Here is an 18,018-nt window from a genome sequence, read left to right on the forward strand (position 1 = left end):
AATCACAACCACAGAGGAAAGCAGGCCAGGTCCCTGTGTTCTCTCGTGAGAGCTGTGTGTTTTTCACCTCCTGGGTGAGGAGAACCCATCTTCTTCTCCTCTTGCACAGGCCTGCTGGACTGCTCATAGTCACTGTCTTTGTGCTTGCATGTGCCCTTTTCTTTATGATCAGTGCAGATTTGAATGTGCTGCACAAACATCTGGAAGAGGTTTGTAAAATTAGCAGGCTGATAGAAGACACTGGTGACACACTCTGCATGCTTCTCCTGAGGTGACCCACACTTGTGTTTTAATACGACTTTAATAAAGTTACACTCCATGTTTTGCTGACTTTAAGCCACAATTAGCCCACAGGCAGAAAAGCAGAACATTTATTGGTCGCTCTCCTCCTGCTTGAAAAATATCTTTCTGACAGAGTCGGCCTGGAAAACAGCTCTGGTGGTTTTCATGGTAGCAATAATGCTGCACAGTCTTAATACTTTACCAGACCACAATCTCTCATATAGAATTACTTGGCATTTGTCAGCTCTAATTGGTTAGAAGCACTCTGCTCTGTGTGTGTGTGTGCATGGAGGGTCTAAATCTGTGTGTGGTTGAGTGATCCAAAGGGAAAAGTAATCTCTCTGGTGATTGCCATAAGTCTGCGATGGTGATGACAGCAGAGACTAAGTTCAATGGATGTTATTCTAGCAAACGCAGGAACCTTGACCTTTTGTTCCTGTGTGTTTTCTGTGTTTGCGTGTTTTTTTTTTCCCTCTGTGCTACTTTTGCAAGTTTGTGCATTGATGTGACCCGTACAGAACCAAGACAGTGTCAAACCTCTGTGGACCATATGTGATTAAAATCTGGCCCGGCTCTGTAACGTCACATGTCTGTGTTTTGACCAGCCATGGGGAACAAGGCGCCACGGCAGGACTAATAAAACTGGACCATGTGCACACACTCAAACATACACAGAGGAGGAGGAGTGACCGTAGACAGCCGAGCAGACGGCTGAAAGTCTGCACCTTGGCCGGACTGGAGGTGCTGATGTGATGAGACCCGAGTCAGAGGCTTGGACTGAAGCATACGCCTGACTTAGAGCAGACTCATCACAGTTCGGTGAAAACTCAGTGCTGACATCTGTGGTGCTTTAAACTGCAAAGATTCAAATTCTAGTTGGTCTCTTTCCTCCTCTGTTGTTGAAGTTTGTCTTTATTTCTTCTCAGTTTAAAATCTGATGATAATAAAATTAAATTTATGGCACCAAGTTGTCTTTTTGCCCCCAGAACTGCTGCCAAAACTGAAGACATCACATTACAGATATGGCATTCAAAGACCAACAGTTGCATCCTTTTAGTTGTGCACCTAACAGATGGCAAATATGACAGACGACAGATGATTCCTCTAAACACGTGAAGACAAAACTGCCTCTGGTATTAGTATTGGGAAACCCATGTGTCATGCCATAGGCTCAACCTGCAGCACTAACAGTTTATATTTTTTTAAGGTATATCCTGAAACGACATATTCCAGACCAATATTCCCATCACTTTAACCTTTTCATGGGGAAAAATTATATAAGATAAGCAGATAGTGAGCTTCTACAGTTGCGATTAAGGATTTAAATTTCCAACAAATGGAGGAGTTGTCATATAAAGATAAAGTCTGATAAAGTTTGCATTTGACTCTGGTGTCATCAGCCCTCGGTCTTTTGAATTTAGATGTTACACAGACCAAGAGTTAGCTTTTCTCTCTTCTGTTTTTATGTTTCATTTCTGATTACTTCATTGAAGGTGGCCATCATGGTGGTTTCCCCGATCAAAACTCTAAACTACAGAATCAACAAGCCAGAAATACCAAAAAAGTTCAGATCATCTTCAAACCATGCCGACTCTCTGGGACATACATAAACCAGAGCTACACATGTTCATAGTTGTCATCAGGCCATAGCTCAACTCCAGTCTACAGCATCAGGACCCTCATTGTCTCAGTATGCTGGTGTCTGTGCATCTCCCCGCTTAAAGGTCCCATATTATGCTACTTTTCTGCAGTTTAATATGGATCTTTGATGTCTTCATGAAATGGTAGTAACATGTTTTGGTCCAAAAAGCCAATAAATCAAGAGCAGCAGCATTGTTTCCAGGCTCTCATAGCCGCTCTGTTCAGAACGGTCTGATTTAGTGGGCGTGACCTTCATATGTAAATAAGCCATCACTGATACTGCCCTGCTCTTTCGCGTCACTGGGAGCGGCGCCACAAGCTCCGAGTGCACAATGTTTAGAAAACAGCGAAGCTCGTTTACTGAAACATTACCGGCTAAAACAACAGGTTAACCACAGCTACAGTTAGCATCCTGAAGTTAACACAGAGACAGGGGGACACTGAGGAAAAGCTCTTACATCTGCTCCACAGCACACAGCATTTAAAATACTCACATTTCCAGGGTCTGAGGTTTGTTGGTGGATGGTTGGTGATGCACCTGGATTCAGGACCAGTCTATTCGCTAGCCCTCTGTTGTACTGTCCAAAGTTAGAAAAGCAGTCGGCTGTGAAGTGACTAGCACACACATGCACAGTTTTACTGAGTGTAGCTGGTACATTTCCTTGATAAATGAACTATGGCCACTTAGTCTTGTCTTCTTCCGAGATGGGAAGCTTGTGCATGGAACTATGTGGCTGTTTACAGCCAAAAACAGAGCAGTGATGGCTCTTCAACTTTGGCATTCTCCTATCTCTCCAGCAGCGGGAAGGAGAGTAGGCGGGGAGGGGGTTTCGGGGGTATCTGCTCTGGTGGATCAATCAGGTCAGACTTGCTCCTGATTGGTCAAAAAAGGGAATTGCTGATGTCGACAAATCCCTAAAATCCAAACAGCTCGTTTTAGGTCAGGATTCTACATTCACAAGCACTACTAACAACAGGTTTTGTCATTAAATATCACATTTTGTGGGCTGGGAGGAAAGGAAGATCCACAAATTTCACTCAAGAAAGATTTTTGCATAATATAGGACCTTTAAACAGTGCAACAGTTTATGCACATGTGCTGCTGTAAGTAACCCTAAAGTTGACACTGCATTCAGCGCTGAGCAAAAACTAAGAGCAAGCATGACAGGGAGCCAGTTTTTAGAAGCAAACAACAAAATATTTTATTCCCTGACGTCTTGGTTTTCAATTTTAGAAATATTAAAGTGCCATGGTAAGGGGCCTTTTAGCGGATGAAATACACTCCTGTGAGGATAGCCTTTGACCAGGTGGCCCAGATTGAAATTCAACCTGTGGTTCTTTGCCACAAATTACTCCCCACTCTCACACTGTTTCTAACTCTATCCACTGACCTGACAATAAATTCAGAAAAAGCCACAAAATAACTGCTTATCAAAAAAAGATCCACCGGTTAGCTAGCTAGTAATATCTGAGCTATGTTCATGTGCCTGGTGTTTTGTAAGAATCCGATCCGTTCAAATCTTCTGTGCACAGCAGCAATCACTTTGGCCTCTGGTCAGCATGAATAGGCTCACATTATCCAATTGGTTGAATTACATGCTGTGCCAGTGTTGACCCCAGTGTTTCAGACACTGTCGTGCTTCTCTTTGACCAAGGGAACAAACCCTATTGGCTTGGTGTAAGACTGTGTTCTTGGACTGAAAGTTCTAGAGAAACTCTGAATAAAGGAAAGGCTTCAGAGCAGGCGTTTTTTGGAAGTTAAACTTCTAGTTCCTTTGTATGTATTTGGAAGCACGATTTGATTACAACTACCAAATGCATCAGAAATATTCAGCTTCAAGACTTTTTTTAAGTGTCTTAACGCCTCAACTATCGTCACACTTCTAGATAAATGTTGCTCAGTTCTGACTTCTCCCTTTCCCCTCTGTTTCCCATTTAAATCAAAGAAGCTTGGAGAGAATAACTCTGATGTGAAATACCTAAGGGTGCTTGAGCTGTCGTAAAAAGCTATTCATAAGAATCTTTCTGGCTGTGGAAAATGATGTAGGAGGATTCCCAGTGACTGTATGCTTTTAGGAACCATGTTGTTTTAACCCTGTGGTGTTGCAGCCACAAATAGTGTGAAATGTATAAGCAGATGCAGCATTAATCACAGTCTGACCACAGCCGGGGACTATTCTGAGCAAGGCTGGGCTGTTAATGCCGCACAATTAACACTTCATAATATCCACTGACCTCTAATTTTATCCTGCTCCTTAAACCAAACAGAGCTGGTTTTGGTGAGCACCTGGCTCTGGCTTTATTTTTACCGCCGTGGCGTTTCTCGTAAAAGAAAAAAAGGAAAGCGCTGCTCTGCTTTTAGAGCTGTACGATGATATCAGAGATATATTGAGAGCTGGGTAAATTTGATACAGTTTATGCAATTAAATTTGGGATCCATGAGTAAATCTTTCTCTGAATGGGAGCCATATTTTTCTACCCTATTTGGAAAGATTCAGCGCTCAGAATAAATTGGATCATCTGATTTTATGTGTGCTGGTTTTGATCCTGTTCACAAGACATTTGTGTCCAATCTTTCCAAAACTCTTGGATAATAACTTCTGGATGGCTGTTTTTAAAGCTCAAACTGGACACTACATATATCAGTCTCAGTTTGACTTGGGGATCAACTCACAGCATTGAATAGCCAGAGGTCAAAGGTTACTGGTCCCACACCGCTTCCATCCTCTTAAGCTGAAAAAATACAGCAACAGCAGCCCAGAAGCTTTTTGCATCTGGTTTTATTTTAATCATTTTTTTTTTTAATCTGGGAATTTTCTGTGACAGATTAGTCAACAGTCTACCCCTGCTTTGCCATGGTTTATTGGTTCTGCCTGCTTTCTTGAGAAAGATCTGCTGAAATTCATTCAAATTCAGGGAATTTTGTCTGGTGATGTCTCTTTTGTGAAAAAATGTGGTGCAGCTTCACTTGTTAAATACAGTTCTACTCATGTCATTGGTTTGATTTTAAGGAAAATATGTTACTTTCAATATATTCCCAATATGAAAGAGTTACAGGGAATTATTAGGAAACTATAAAACCACTTATAATGAGGTTATAACTGGACAGTGGCACAGTCAGAATAAAATGGCTCATGTTTTCATTGGACATTTTTGCCTTCATAGGAGTGAATGAGAAGCTAAACCAGCGACCACTGTGACTTGGATTATAACCACTGCACATCAGGCACATGCTCATACCACTTTGTCAATGGTACCCCTTATTTAGTTTTTTTTTTTTTTTTATCTGAATACAAGGGTTGATGTATTCCTTTTGTTTTATAGGTAAACACTAGGGGTGCACTGATCACAGTTTTTTGGCTGATCACAATCACCGATCTTTAAAAAGCCCGAACTGCCAATACCGATTTGGGCTGATACTGATTTTTATTTTTTATTTTTTATATCTGACAGAATAAAGGTTCAATGTTCCAATCTTATTCCATTGAAAATCATCATACAATACTTGTGAAACAATAAAATCTTTATGTTTTAGCCTTAGGAACCAATAAAGTGTCCTGAGTTTTAGGTCTCAGATCAAAAAGCAACAATGGCTGGCTGTCAGACCTTCCCAGAGGTAAATAAGATCAGTTTCATACGCAAGAATGGGCCAATTACCAATCACCCATCACTGATCACCCTAAATTTAAGAAATTGGCACCGATCGGTCGGCCAGCCGATCGATCGGTGCATGTTTAGTAAACACCCATGCATGCATTCATTAAGTTCCAATGGAAGATGTTTTTGTGCCTGCTTCTGGTTTCTGGAGTTGCTCAACAGCACTTCAAGTCCACATGATGGCGCAAAACTGGTCTGAGAATGAAAGAAAGATGGCCCTTTTAGACATTTTAGAAGTACTACACATGGATGGTTGCTGAGCTTGTTGGGCAAAAGAAAAATAAAGCTTGTTGTCCTTTTCTCTGGATTTGCTCAGACAAATATAATGAGCTATTTTGATCATTCATCATCAAAAACAAGACTATGATGAAAGCGTCTAATCTAAATAACAGACATGCTACTGTCACTCTACTGACAGTCAAGCTGCAACCTACTAATGTTTACTGCCTGGTCCAAAAACTGTGTTAAGTTCTGCCTTTTTTTTCCTGATCCTAACTTGAAAAAGTTGGTTGAGTCAAGCTTTTCAAGATGGCACCCACAGTGGACATGAAAACCCACCTCATGAATGATGGAAACTGTACCTTGACTTGTTGGGTAAGGGATTGAACTGCAAGGCTCCAACTTTGGTTTTCTGTAGAATTAATGCTCTCTTATAGCACTATCATAAGTTGTTCAGGATGTTAACACAAGCAGAAATTTGCATTATGTCAGCTTGTGCATGGATTCAGACAAACACAGGAAACCGATCATCAAGATGATCTCATGTTGCAAGTAAGAAGAAATCGTCTCATCAGTAGCAGACACTTTTTATATCAGCTGCGCTCTCATTCACTTGTAGCTTCTCGACTGAGGAGATATCATGGCGTGTTTGTTTCAAGAGACCCAGCAGGGTGTTCTTGAACTCTTGAATTCTTCGTACATGGAGCACGAAGCTTGTCTCCTCATGACTCCAGTCTGCCCTCACACCGTGTCCATATCATGGTGGTGATTCCTCCTTATTGCTCACAGGCTGCAGATAAATGATCTCATCTGTGGGCATGTAAACAGTCTTCATGATACCCAGGTCTCCTGCTGAGGTTCTCTCTAATGTAAGACCATTTAAGGACAGTGGTACTCTTAATGGGAACCAGTATAAACAGAGATAATTAACAGATGCTACAGTTCAGTGCCCACCTCAGGATGTAGGTCACGGTAAAGCGGGTTTCTCAGAAAGTACAGGTGTGTCTTAAAAATGAGAAAATCATGAAAAAGATGAGCTGCAGGGTGCTGGAGTGGTTTGCGTTGTTGCCTCTCAAAAAAGAGGGTTCCTGGTTTGTGTTTCTGGCTAGACAGAAGCCTTTCTGTGTGAAGTTTGCATGTTCCTCATGGGTTTTCTGCAGCTTCCACTCACAGTCCAAAATCATCCTCAGCAAGTTTATTAAGACTTGTAGATGTAAGTCTGAGAATGGTCGTCTGTCTCTTCCATAGACTGTAACTAATGGGTGTAGCCTCTGCGATGTCACCTGTCTGTTTCTGGAAAAGATTTTTGAAGCAGATCGGCTGGCACAGTCATATTGGAAGTGGCGCTGGCTTCAGGTCTCCACTCTAACAGCTATAGGGTGCCTTTCAGTCATGTGAGCTGAGCTGTGCCTCTGAATGAGGGAACTCACCAGACCAGGCAGCATTTTTCAGTCTTCTATGGTCCAGTTTTGGTGAGCCTGCGTGAATCATAACCTCATTTTTCTGATCTTAGCTGACTGAAAGGTCACCTTACATGGTCCCCTCTTCTGCTGTAGCCAGTCTGCTTCAAGGTTGGACGTGTTGTGTGTTCAGAGACGGTCTACTGCAGACCTAACCCTAACTCTTTGTATAATCTCCAACCAGTCTGTCCATTCTCCTCTGACCTCTGGCATCAACAAGGCATTTAGTCCCACAGAACTGCCGCTCACTAGATATTTGCTCTCTTTGGGACCATTCTCTGTAAACCCTAGAGATGGTTGTTGGTTAAAATCCCAGTAGAACAGCAGTTTGTCAAAAACTTGGACCAACAACAAGGCCATGTTCAAAGTCTCTTAAATCGCCTTTCTTCTCCATTCTAATGCTCAGTTTGAGTTGCTGCCATGTGATTGGCTGATTAGATATTTAGTTAACGAGCAGATGAACCTAATAAAGTAGACAGTGAGAGTAAAGTCTGTATCTCTCAGTCTAGTGAGACACTCAGAAATACAGTCATGAGGAGAAGTGCTGACTCGTTATTTTTCCAGATGACTGAAAGGACAGCATGCTGGGAAAAGGTGTACAGGTGCAGGTGGGGTATTAAAATAATGTGGGATTTCATCTAACACCTTCCATACAGAGACTGAAACATTTCTGATGCTATTACATCCCTGTCTCATGAAACTGATTCACAGCCTCAGTGTGTTGCTGTGTTTGTAAATGAATTCCTGACTATGTTTGGATGATCAGGTCCCGACATCATCATCCTTCACATGTTGCACAAGGTGGGAGATTTTCCATCTCTGACACCAGCAACTTCTGGGAATTTTCAGCTTTTGTTAGGTGATGGGTAGAGCATTGAGAGCAGGAGGAGAGTGACGTGTTTGTAATGATGAATGTTTTATTATTTGAACCAATACTACGTGAACTTAGCAAATCAGCTGTGTCTGGGTAATGCACTGACGTGTGCGGGAGTGTGCGCTTGCTAAAAGAGACCAGAAGTCAGGATATATTTTCCCAAACATGAGATGTTTAATCTTTAAAAGTTTTGGTTTAAATTCCTGAGATTAAAAGAGCGTAAAACCGCAAATTACCTAAAAGCCTCGTGACTGTCTCTATCTGCACTAATCCAAAATGTCAGACAGGAAAACTCCCTCACATGTATTCCTGAAAGGCACACCACTTCTTACCCAAAGGTCTCTTATGTAACTCTCAGACCTGGAAATCAAAAGGTGTAAATCAAATCAAGTGGTGCTACATTTTTGGAAATAATCCTTTTTCCAAGAACTCTGTATTTTCACAACATATGTTATCTGGTTACGTCGACTTCAGACCACCGGCACGTCGGGGGAAATTTGTCCTGCAGCATCAGCGCTTACATGAGCAGAAGAAGCAGTGATCAAAGATGAAAGCAGAGAGGAGGTTTTATTTGTTCATCCTGTTTTCTGTCACGTGTTCAGATCTAAGAAGGAGTTTTTGGTTTGTAGGAGCGCTCTGCACTACAAAGCCTCCGCCTGCAGCTCGAACATGTGGAGGTGATTTCAGATAACAGGCCGACCTGTCCATGTGATGCATTCACAAAGACCACAGCCATTAAAAAGTTGTTTATCTGCTGTGTTTTACTTCACATCCTGCATGGATCACTTTGGTCTGAGGGTCTGAGTTTGTCTTTTTAGATCCCGAGGAGGTTTTTCTCTGGACCTCCAAACTGAAACTTCATTATTCTGAGATAAAACAGGCAGCGTTTAGCCTTCTGTCTTTCTTCCAGTCTTAATGTTCTTTGGTTTTATTTATTATCTGTGTCTGTTTTCACATGAAGTCATCGAACATGCAGCTTATTAGAAGTATTATAACCTGTAACCTGGAGCTCCCATTTTTTAAATGAACACACAGGACGTAAAATCAAACCCAATCATTTTCAAGCTCCATTTCAGACTTTTAATCTGTAAAAACTATGTATCCCATAACTTTAACAGCTGTAGCTTTTAGTTAATCAGATAGAAATGTTAAATTTGGTTGCATCAAGCAGGCAGAAGGGTTTACAATAGCTTTGGGAATTTTATGAGGATGGCTTTACCCAAGGTGGGTAAGGTGTTTAAGTTTTTTTTTTTGTTGTTGTTGTAGTTGTTGTTTTTTTGCGATCCTGTTAATAATATGGTAAAGAAAGACAAGAAACCACCAGTTCACATTAAAGGGGCTGTGAGGAGTTTGATAGTGAGGTTGAAAAAGTCTCTCTTCTAGATATATACCTGACCTTAATCCACACTTTTAAATGAGATTATCAGGGCCTATATTGCTGGTTACAGGTTATTTTAAATTGCTACTTGTTAGCTTCCCTATCAGGCCACCCAAGACTGGACTGATTTACGGCACGTCTAGGTCTCTATGACAACACCATGCCGACTGACAATGTTTAGTAGTGAGAAGAGAAAAAACACCGAGATCTGTGTTTTTATTTCCTGAAAATTATTTCTGGGATTAATTTTGTTGTGATGGTGAACACAGGAGCCTAATTGTCAAACAGAAAAAGGACAGAAGAGCAGAAGAAAGCTGAACGGGAGAGTGAAACAACACGAACTAAAGGCTAATTAGCCTACGCAATGTAACTGTACTGATAAGTACCTTACCCCGGTGAGTTGTATCCAGTAAAAAGTTGTCTTGAACAAAGAAAATTTGTTTAGATCCGATCTCCATTAAATTCCAAAGTGCAGTGCAACTAAAACAGATCCTCCTCATAATATCTCTAACTAAGAGGGCCTGAATGCTTCAATCAGTATTATACAGAAGCATTTACAACAACCAGTGTTGCTGCACATTTTAAATAGTTGTGTTAGAGTGTATCATAAAAATGACACCCTGCCGCACTTTGGTCCTATTTTTGACCAGAAACTGCTCTATACTCCTCCAGAAACAACATGGTTCCTGTTGTCTTGGTTTCCACCAAGGCCTTAAGACTGGTAAACTTATGCAAACCAGTTCAAGGATGTGTGAAGAAAAAATTAAAGTCATTGCATTGCACCTCCAGACCAGTAGAGGGCAGTCAGAAAGAGACAGAGGCCACTCCAAAGTGACACCATAGAAGGCGAAGCCAAGTTCGGCATCTTTTCGTGTAGAAACACAGTTAGCCTGTTAGCATGGGGGAGGTTCAGCCGGTGCTGGTTTTGATTTGGCTTTATTGCACTGGAGATGGATTTGTTGAATCAACACTTGAGAGGAGAGGAGCGTGAGTGGCAAAAACATTTCTAAAAAGCCAATTGCAGGATTGTTTTTTCAAACTGTTTCTTTTGGCAAAGCAACAGTGGATTTCTGTGGTCAAAAGCATGAAGACAGCAGAGATCAAATGATTTTTCTTAAAGTGGGACTCTGGAAAGTACAACCCCCCTGACAGTGCTTTTGAAAGTGGTAGATCACTTACCCCAGAACTAAATTTAGACCCTAGTTCCTGGGATCGAAAAACACCTTTATACAGCAAGTTAGTGCCCCCGTGTCTCTCTGGGTTGTGTGTGTGTCGCTCAATGCTAGATCTTTCTTTCATCTAAGTGTGACAAAACCTGAGCCAACACACATCCATTAAACCTGATGTTTATTTTGAATGGACAGCATTACGCTGCAGCCGCTCAGCAGCCTTCAGCCTCCCATGCCAGCGTGTGGACACTTCATTAATTGTCCAAATGAAGGTTGGCGTCCCTCGTCTTTTTTCAAACAGCCACCTAACCTGACTCCTCTGGCTCTGTCACTTTTTCCAGAACGATTGTTAATTAGGCCAAGTCGTTTTCCAGCTGGGGTTTGGTGTAAGTGATTTTGTTTATATTTTTGCACTGTCAGTAGAAATCAGCGCTTGCTATAATGTGGAAACCCTGTGAGCTCCAGCTGGAGGGAGACTGAATACATCCCTTCTTCTTATCTGAGTGTTCAAACTCTGTGGTGGTGTTTGTGCTCTTACAAACCTTAAAGGATTTATATTTATCCGTAAAGAAGTGTTTTTTCTTCACTAATACTGTCTCGGTATTAACTCCAGTCTGAATCACAGCCACCTACAAACTCCTCACAGGAGCTCAAACTGAAATCTGAGTTTGTTTTCTCACTCTGTGCACAGCTGCAGCTCATTAATCATCATGATTGTCCATAATTAGTTTATGTGTCATTACTGATATTTCAACAGGCAGAAAATTCCTTAATAACGTTCATTTCTCAAAGAAGATTTTCTCCATTCTGGGTCACTAAAGTAAAGCCATAAATTTAAGGACTCAGCCTCATTTCAGACATTATTTACTGTATCGGGTTCCTGCTTTGGCTGCACTGAACGTCAACACGCTGATTTTATCCAGGACCATCATTATTGCCTTTTAATAATTTCAGGATATTCCGAAAGCTGCTGCTATTTTCAACAAACCACAAACATGAGATAAATATACGTTCCTTTCAGAGTTTGATGACCAAACAGAGAACTATTTACTAACTATAGCTATAACTATAAACAAAGGCAGTGTAAGATTACATTAGCTTTAAAACAATGGCGTGAAAATTTTAAACTCAACACATCACAATGCAATGCATCACGGTGCTCAATGCAGTGTAATGCATCGTAATATAATGCAATGCAACCTTCATGCAACAGAACACAACTTAATGCAACCCAATGGAACTTAATGCAATGCAGCTACCACAAAAAACACAAAGCAACAAACACAACAAATGCATCACTATCAGTGCAACATTATGTCTGCAACACAAAAAAATGAAATGCAATGAATTGAGGGCAACAAATCCATCTCAACTAAAGCAATGCAACGCAATGCAATAAATAACACGATAAACATGGCAGCATCTCAAATAAAGCAAAGCAACAAATACAGCAAACACAAAGAGTCCAGCTCAAAAAATGCAACACAGCTCAACAAACACAATGTGATTCAACAATGACAGCGCAACTTTACAATGGCTGCACAATTTAACAAACACAACTCAGCTATCCAGACTCAACGTATGCAAGGCAGCAAACGCAACAAAACTTAGCAAACCAATGCAGTGAGAGCAATGCAACATACTCAACTCAACCTGGTGGAGGGCATACATCTTATGTTTATTTTAGCTCAAAGTGTGTGATAAATCACTCAGTATTTCTTGGTGGTCTTATAAAGATGTGAAAAATAGAAATTGAAATCGCTCAGCAATGTCACCATGACATCTGAAAATGTGTATGAATGGCCTACCCATGTATTGTGTGTGTGTGTGTGTGGGAAACACTGAGCTGATTCAGGATTCTGATTCAGTGTCTGGAAATCATTTTCAAGTCTGATGAACCGTCCCTCAGAAACTTTGAGGCCAGCCAGAGCTTCGTGCTTTTCTCAGAATTTGACGTCTGAATTGAGTTAGTAAGAAATGATCAGGTTGAAGCTTGAGCCACAGCCTAATCTATATCAGGTTAAAACGTGTTGCAGGTTAACTTTTTTTTAATGAGTCTCTGAATGCTGAATTGACCTGTGTGTTTTTAAATGAATGACTAAGGCCATGTCCACACATAGCCGGGTATTTTCAAAAACAAGTATCCCCCCCCTTTGTTTAAAAAAATGCTTTCGTCCACACACAGCGGGTAAATCCACTGGTGAGTGCGGCTCTTGGCATGCCAAACCCATAATAAGCAGTGTTTTCATTGCGTAAAACCCATGCCAGCCAATCGGAATGAGCTCCCGTCATTTAGCTGTGACGTTTGAAAACCAAAAACTCTGTTTACTGGCATCCACACGTAACACGTGCTTTCCAAAATCTTCACTTTGGCCGGAGTTTTTAGAAAACATTGTTTTTAGTGACATAAAAGTGTGGTTTCATGTGGATGACAGTCGTAAACGCATTGAACTATATGTGGTTTCCCAAATACCCGGCCATGTGTGGACAAGGCCCAAGAGGTACGGCTGCGGCTCAAGTAAAAAGTTCAAAGGAGTCGCGTCTGTCAGTGCAGCCGATCCTCTTAAATTTTAATATTTGAATTATGTCTAACCTTAAAATGCTGCTTCAACAGATCACACATCAGTATCTTCTCTTTCTGTTAAACATTTTAAGATTATTTTAGGAGCTGCATTACAAGAATTTAGGATTTTTAAAACAGTCTGAGACTTTTGGGCCTCAGCTCATCCAACTGTTAGTTTCCCATTCCTTGGAAAGTTCTTGATTCTACCTACCAACCAGTGATCCGATGCACTACGGTTCCTGTTTTCCGTCCACAGTTGTACAACTCAAGAGATCTAAAATACCATCTTTATTAAGGATTTGGCTTCTGGTGCTCTGTTATGAAATCCTAAAGGAAAGAGAATGTAACGTGGCTGGCACTTCACGTCTATCCATAGCTTACACGACTGCAGCTGAGCGATGTGGTAAGAGTCCAGAGCAGCTAATGAAATAACTTCATTAGGAGCCACATGAAGCGAGCAAAAGAAGCAGAACATTAGGCCCAGAGGGAGGTCCCTGCTTCTCTTTAACAGACCTCTGAGGTTTTGAACAACGTTGCATAACAGCATCTGCATGGTGTTAAACATTTCAGGGTGTCTGCAACCTCTGGGAAACTCTTACCAAACTTAAATTTATATCTTCAAGGCCTTAAATAATCTTGAATCTTAAGTAATATGTCTGTGCAACCTTTCCTCCAGCTTGAATCACCTCCGGCTTTATGAGCCTGACCTGCACAATGCTCGAACACTTGAGCTTCACTGAGATGTTGTTTTTAGCTTCACTTTGTGCTTTAAATAACCCTCACTCCTCCAGTCTGGGTGGCGACTGGCTGTGTTTCCAGCCCTCAGACGGTAAATCTTTGTGTGAAAAAAGGTCAGGTCAGGAAAGAGGGTCAACGTCTCGGAGCTTCACTCAGCTGATTGAATTTACTCATCACAAGACCTTAAATCCAGCCATTAGGAGGGAGTCTGGAGGGCTCAGTTTGAGACCAGTTCAGAAATCAGTGAGGCGTGAGCACGTTTGGAGGTTTGTCTGAGATCAGGATCACCTCTGATCAGGCCAAGCATGAGGACAAGATTCTATTGATGTGTTTCCTGTTTCACCTGCAAACCTCTTTCCAGCCCACCTCTACCTCAGCTCCTCCTTTCATGCTATGTCTGATTTTATCAGTGTCATACCTATCCTCGCTGATTCTCGCTCTGTTCTGTGCCCTGAAAGTGCTGCTGCTCTCCCTGCCTTTGCTTTCATGTAAGCACATAAAAGAAAGGGGAGTCATAAACCCTGTTTCCACCAAGTGGTTTAGTCTGGTTTGTCTTGGTACGGCACACATTTTGTGGTGTTTCCACTGACTGATTTCGGGACAGACCCCAAATAACTCAGATGAACAATCCCCACTTTTTGGGACCCTTCTGTTGGGGTGCCAAACTTAACTGAGCTGATCCTAGAAGGTGGAGCTACAGCACTGCAGACCTTTGATTGGTTGACAGAATCGTCACTTCCTGTGGGACAGCGGCTGTGTTTCTCCTTGCGGCACACAGTCTTCTCTGAAAGGTTGATTGTGCTTTGTAACAAAGAGCCACGTGAAAATCACAAAGAAGTTGAATTACTGAATGTCTTCTATTGTTGTTGTGTCGCATTTTCCTTCTTCAATGAATTTGTTAGCAAGGTACATTATGTCCCACTGCTGTGGCGTCATGCTGATGCGTCCACCAGCATCTGGCTTACATGCCGCCTACCACAAGGAGGCGAAGTTGGCTGTGGAACCACAAACAAGATCAGGCTTTACCAATCCAACCTGCACCAATTAGGGGTGGGGAAAAAAAAATCAAAAAATCAATATTTCAGGATTTTTTGTTTGACAATATCAAAATTGGGATTTTTTTTTTTTAAGTTTTCTTTTTCAAATTAAAATTCTTTATTTCAGTCTTTGTTTATAAACTGGATTGGAAAAAGTTACCACTTTTCTTCAGCAGAGGGTGAAATGTTTCTCTCTGACTCATGTGATGTACATTTTATGGGAAAATATGGCTCCTGATAGAGACTGTAGACATCATTGTCATTTAACTTTTTCTCATGGTCTGGTTTTAAAAAAGCAAACCAGAAATCGTAAATATTGAAAAATTGCATTTGGGATCAAATCGACACCCCAAAGGCTGTTTTAGAATCGAATCGTGAAAAAGGCATAGTAACAATCTTTACTGATGTAAACCGGACTGCTCGGTGGAAACGGGGCTTTAGTCTTCACATGGAGGAGCAGTGAGCTCCCAGAACAAAATGCCACCAAATATGAGCTCATATTAGATTTATTTGGATTGATTCTTTGGTTATTTGTTTATGCTGTAGACAAAGTGGGGAAAAAAGGATCATAACTAGTTGATCCTCATTGACTTTAACAAGAGATAAAATGGCAAACAGCACTGTCTGTCAGCTTTGCTTGATTTACAGCTCAGGAAACTCTTTCTCCATCTTACACTGCCGTCTTTGAAATCCTTCATTTCAGCTCCAAGCGGCCTCTGCCTGAAGAGCTTCATTTTTGCTCCTTTGTTCCTTCTTCGTTACCTTCTTTTACTCTAAATGTCTCAAAAATTTAACAAACAAACATCATGCTGCTTTTTAGGAGACTGGAAAGTAGAGACTGAGACCATAAACTCCTTAAAGGAACTTTTACTGAAGTCATAAATCTATTTAATAGCAGGGGGTCCTTGCATGTTTGCCATTAGAAATACTCCAGATTTATGACTCTTTGTATTCCTTTGACTTTTTAAACTAAGAGAGCCTGTTCACTTCTCATGTCCTGGTTTGAAACCACACTTAGTCTCAAACATCTCTCTCTGAAGTGGTTGGATTAAAGCAAATGGTGCAACAAACCAGCTGAGCTATGATAGATTACTCCAATTAAGACTTCTGCTGCTTGATACTATTAGTTTGCACTCAGTCATCCAGACTCAGCTCCCACAACTAAATCCTGCAGATTAAGACTTTATAAGTCCTGGTTTGACGAAGCTTTATGAGGAGGATTAATCCACTCCACTCAGCAATAACTTCCACAGCAGGGACCACTTTCAGCATCTCTTCATCATCTGTGCTAAACTCAGATCTCTGTTCCTTCTTTGTGAATTTCAGATGGCTGGATGTGAGCGTGGCCAACCTGACCTGCACCACGTACTGGGTGGCGTACCTGCAGGTCATCCAGGAGGCCGTGTGGCCTGGAGGAGCTCTGCCCCGAGAGCCTCGACTGGAGCGCAGCCAGCAGGAGAAGGACGACACGAGGCAACAAGCTTTAAACTGTCTGATGAGACTCCTACCAGGTACTAAAACTTGACTCCCAGCAAGGAGAAACTTCAGTCAGGTTTTAAAGATTGTGGTGTCTCAAAATCCTAAAAAAAAAACTGTAATATAAGTTTTCATGTGTTTTTGTCTCTAGACCTGGTCTCAGACATGCTGGGCTCAGACAAATACAAACTCAGCTGGCAAACTGCGCTGGACTCTCTTCAAGATCCGTTTATAAACAGGTGAGTGTTCACTCCACTGATAGGATCTGATTAGGTAAAGTCACCATGTGAACTCACACTGACTCCGCTCTGATGCATTTCAGCTGTATCTCAAAGCAGATCAAGTGGGACAGGAAGTCAGGAAGTCAGGCACTGAAACCACTGTAAAACATACAGTGAGTTTCAAAATAAAATACACCGTGTTGATGGTAGATCGTATTTAACGTACTGAGAGGAGCCAGGCCCAAGTCAACAGGTTTGAGGTTTTACAGCTCAACATGAACAGGCCGATCTGAACATGCCAAGGATGTGAGTTGATTGATAAGAGAGCACACAACAGAACAGACTCAGATCTGATGTGAGTCTTGCGTCGTGGCCACTTTGTCAGAGCGTCCAGCAGTAGCCACACTGGTGTCACCATGGCTGTGTTTGCTGTGCTGCCTTCTTCATCCAGCTTGTGTCTCGATTTGTATCTGTTCTGCATAAAATTCACAGACTGCACGCTCAGCTGTCCTTCAGGTTTCACTCACACAACAGGATGTCTGATTAAACGCTTAATGTTTACAGTTTCAATCAGTGTGGCCATGATTGTCGTCCAAGTAGATCAGGAGAAGTGATTTCACTCTTAACATCCGTCACATTCAAGGAAAGTCTTAAAAGAACATCAGAAAAATTGATTTTGTTCTGCCAAAAGTTGTCTCTATTATTAATTATTGTGGACTGTGTACGTCATTGAACAACAGACAAATCGCTTCAGAAAGCTTGAACCATGTCGATTCCTACGTTCAGGTCTCAAAGTTCGGTGATTTCTGTGTTTGTTCCTCGCTTGCAGAAATCAAACCAGCCAACATTTTCGTATGCAGTCACAAATCATCCTCAAAGTTCATTCAAGATGGATTCCTTCTTCATTTTAATGAGTGTAGCTGTCCTCCTCTGGCCTATATTCTCCTCTGAAATACCTTCAGCTGCATGTGTTTCTGCTCATCACCTCACTCTCAGGACACGCTGCTCAATGTAGGTCAAAAATCTGAAGGAATGTTTCTGTTGGAAAAGCACCTCCAGCACGATGATGTCACCGGCCAGAGCTCACCGGTCACGTCGACCCTGATGGTTAAACGTTACCTGATGGTACCGTTAAATCTGCTGCGTGTTGTCTGCTCAGGTTCACATGGTGTGCTGCTTTCTTTTTTTTGCTCTTTTTTTTAAGCAGCAGGTGTGTCCAATCAAATGTCAGGGAGGGTTCGTGCTCAATTGCACTTAGACACGGAAAAGCAGCTCACCTGGACTCATGGAGTGTGGGCTGATT

At 41.6% G+C, this 18,018-nt stretch overlaps 1 protein-coding gene across 1 annotated transcript in view; it reads left to right on the forward strand.

Annotated features, from left to right (window-relative positions):
• The window catches only part of snx19b (sorting nexin 19b), a 53,866-nt gene that overhangs the window by 29,277 nt on the left and 6,571 nt on the right, over positions 1 to 18,018 (forward strand). Inside the window, exons 12-13 of the mRNA XM_074678934.1 lie at positions 16,345 to 16,529; positions 16,646 to 16,733. Coding sequence (XP_074535035.1) covers positions 16,345 to 16,529; positions 16,646 to 16,733 — 273 coding nt within the window. The remainder of the gene's footprint in view (positions 1 to 16,344; positions 16,530 to 16,645; positions 16,734 to 18,018) is intronic.

This window comes from Halichoeres trimaculatus, unplaced genomic scaffold (assembly GCF_033239565.1).
Source record: "Halichoeres trimaculatus isolate MK-OKI-2021-1 unplaced genomic scaffold, fHalTri1.1 fHalTri1_scaffold_9, whole genome shotgun sequence".
NCBI classification, from domain to species: Eukaryota; Metazoa; Chordata; class Actinopteri; order Labriformes; family Labridae; genus Halichoeres; species Halichoeres trimaculatus.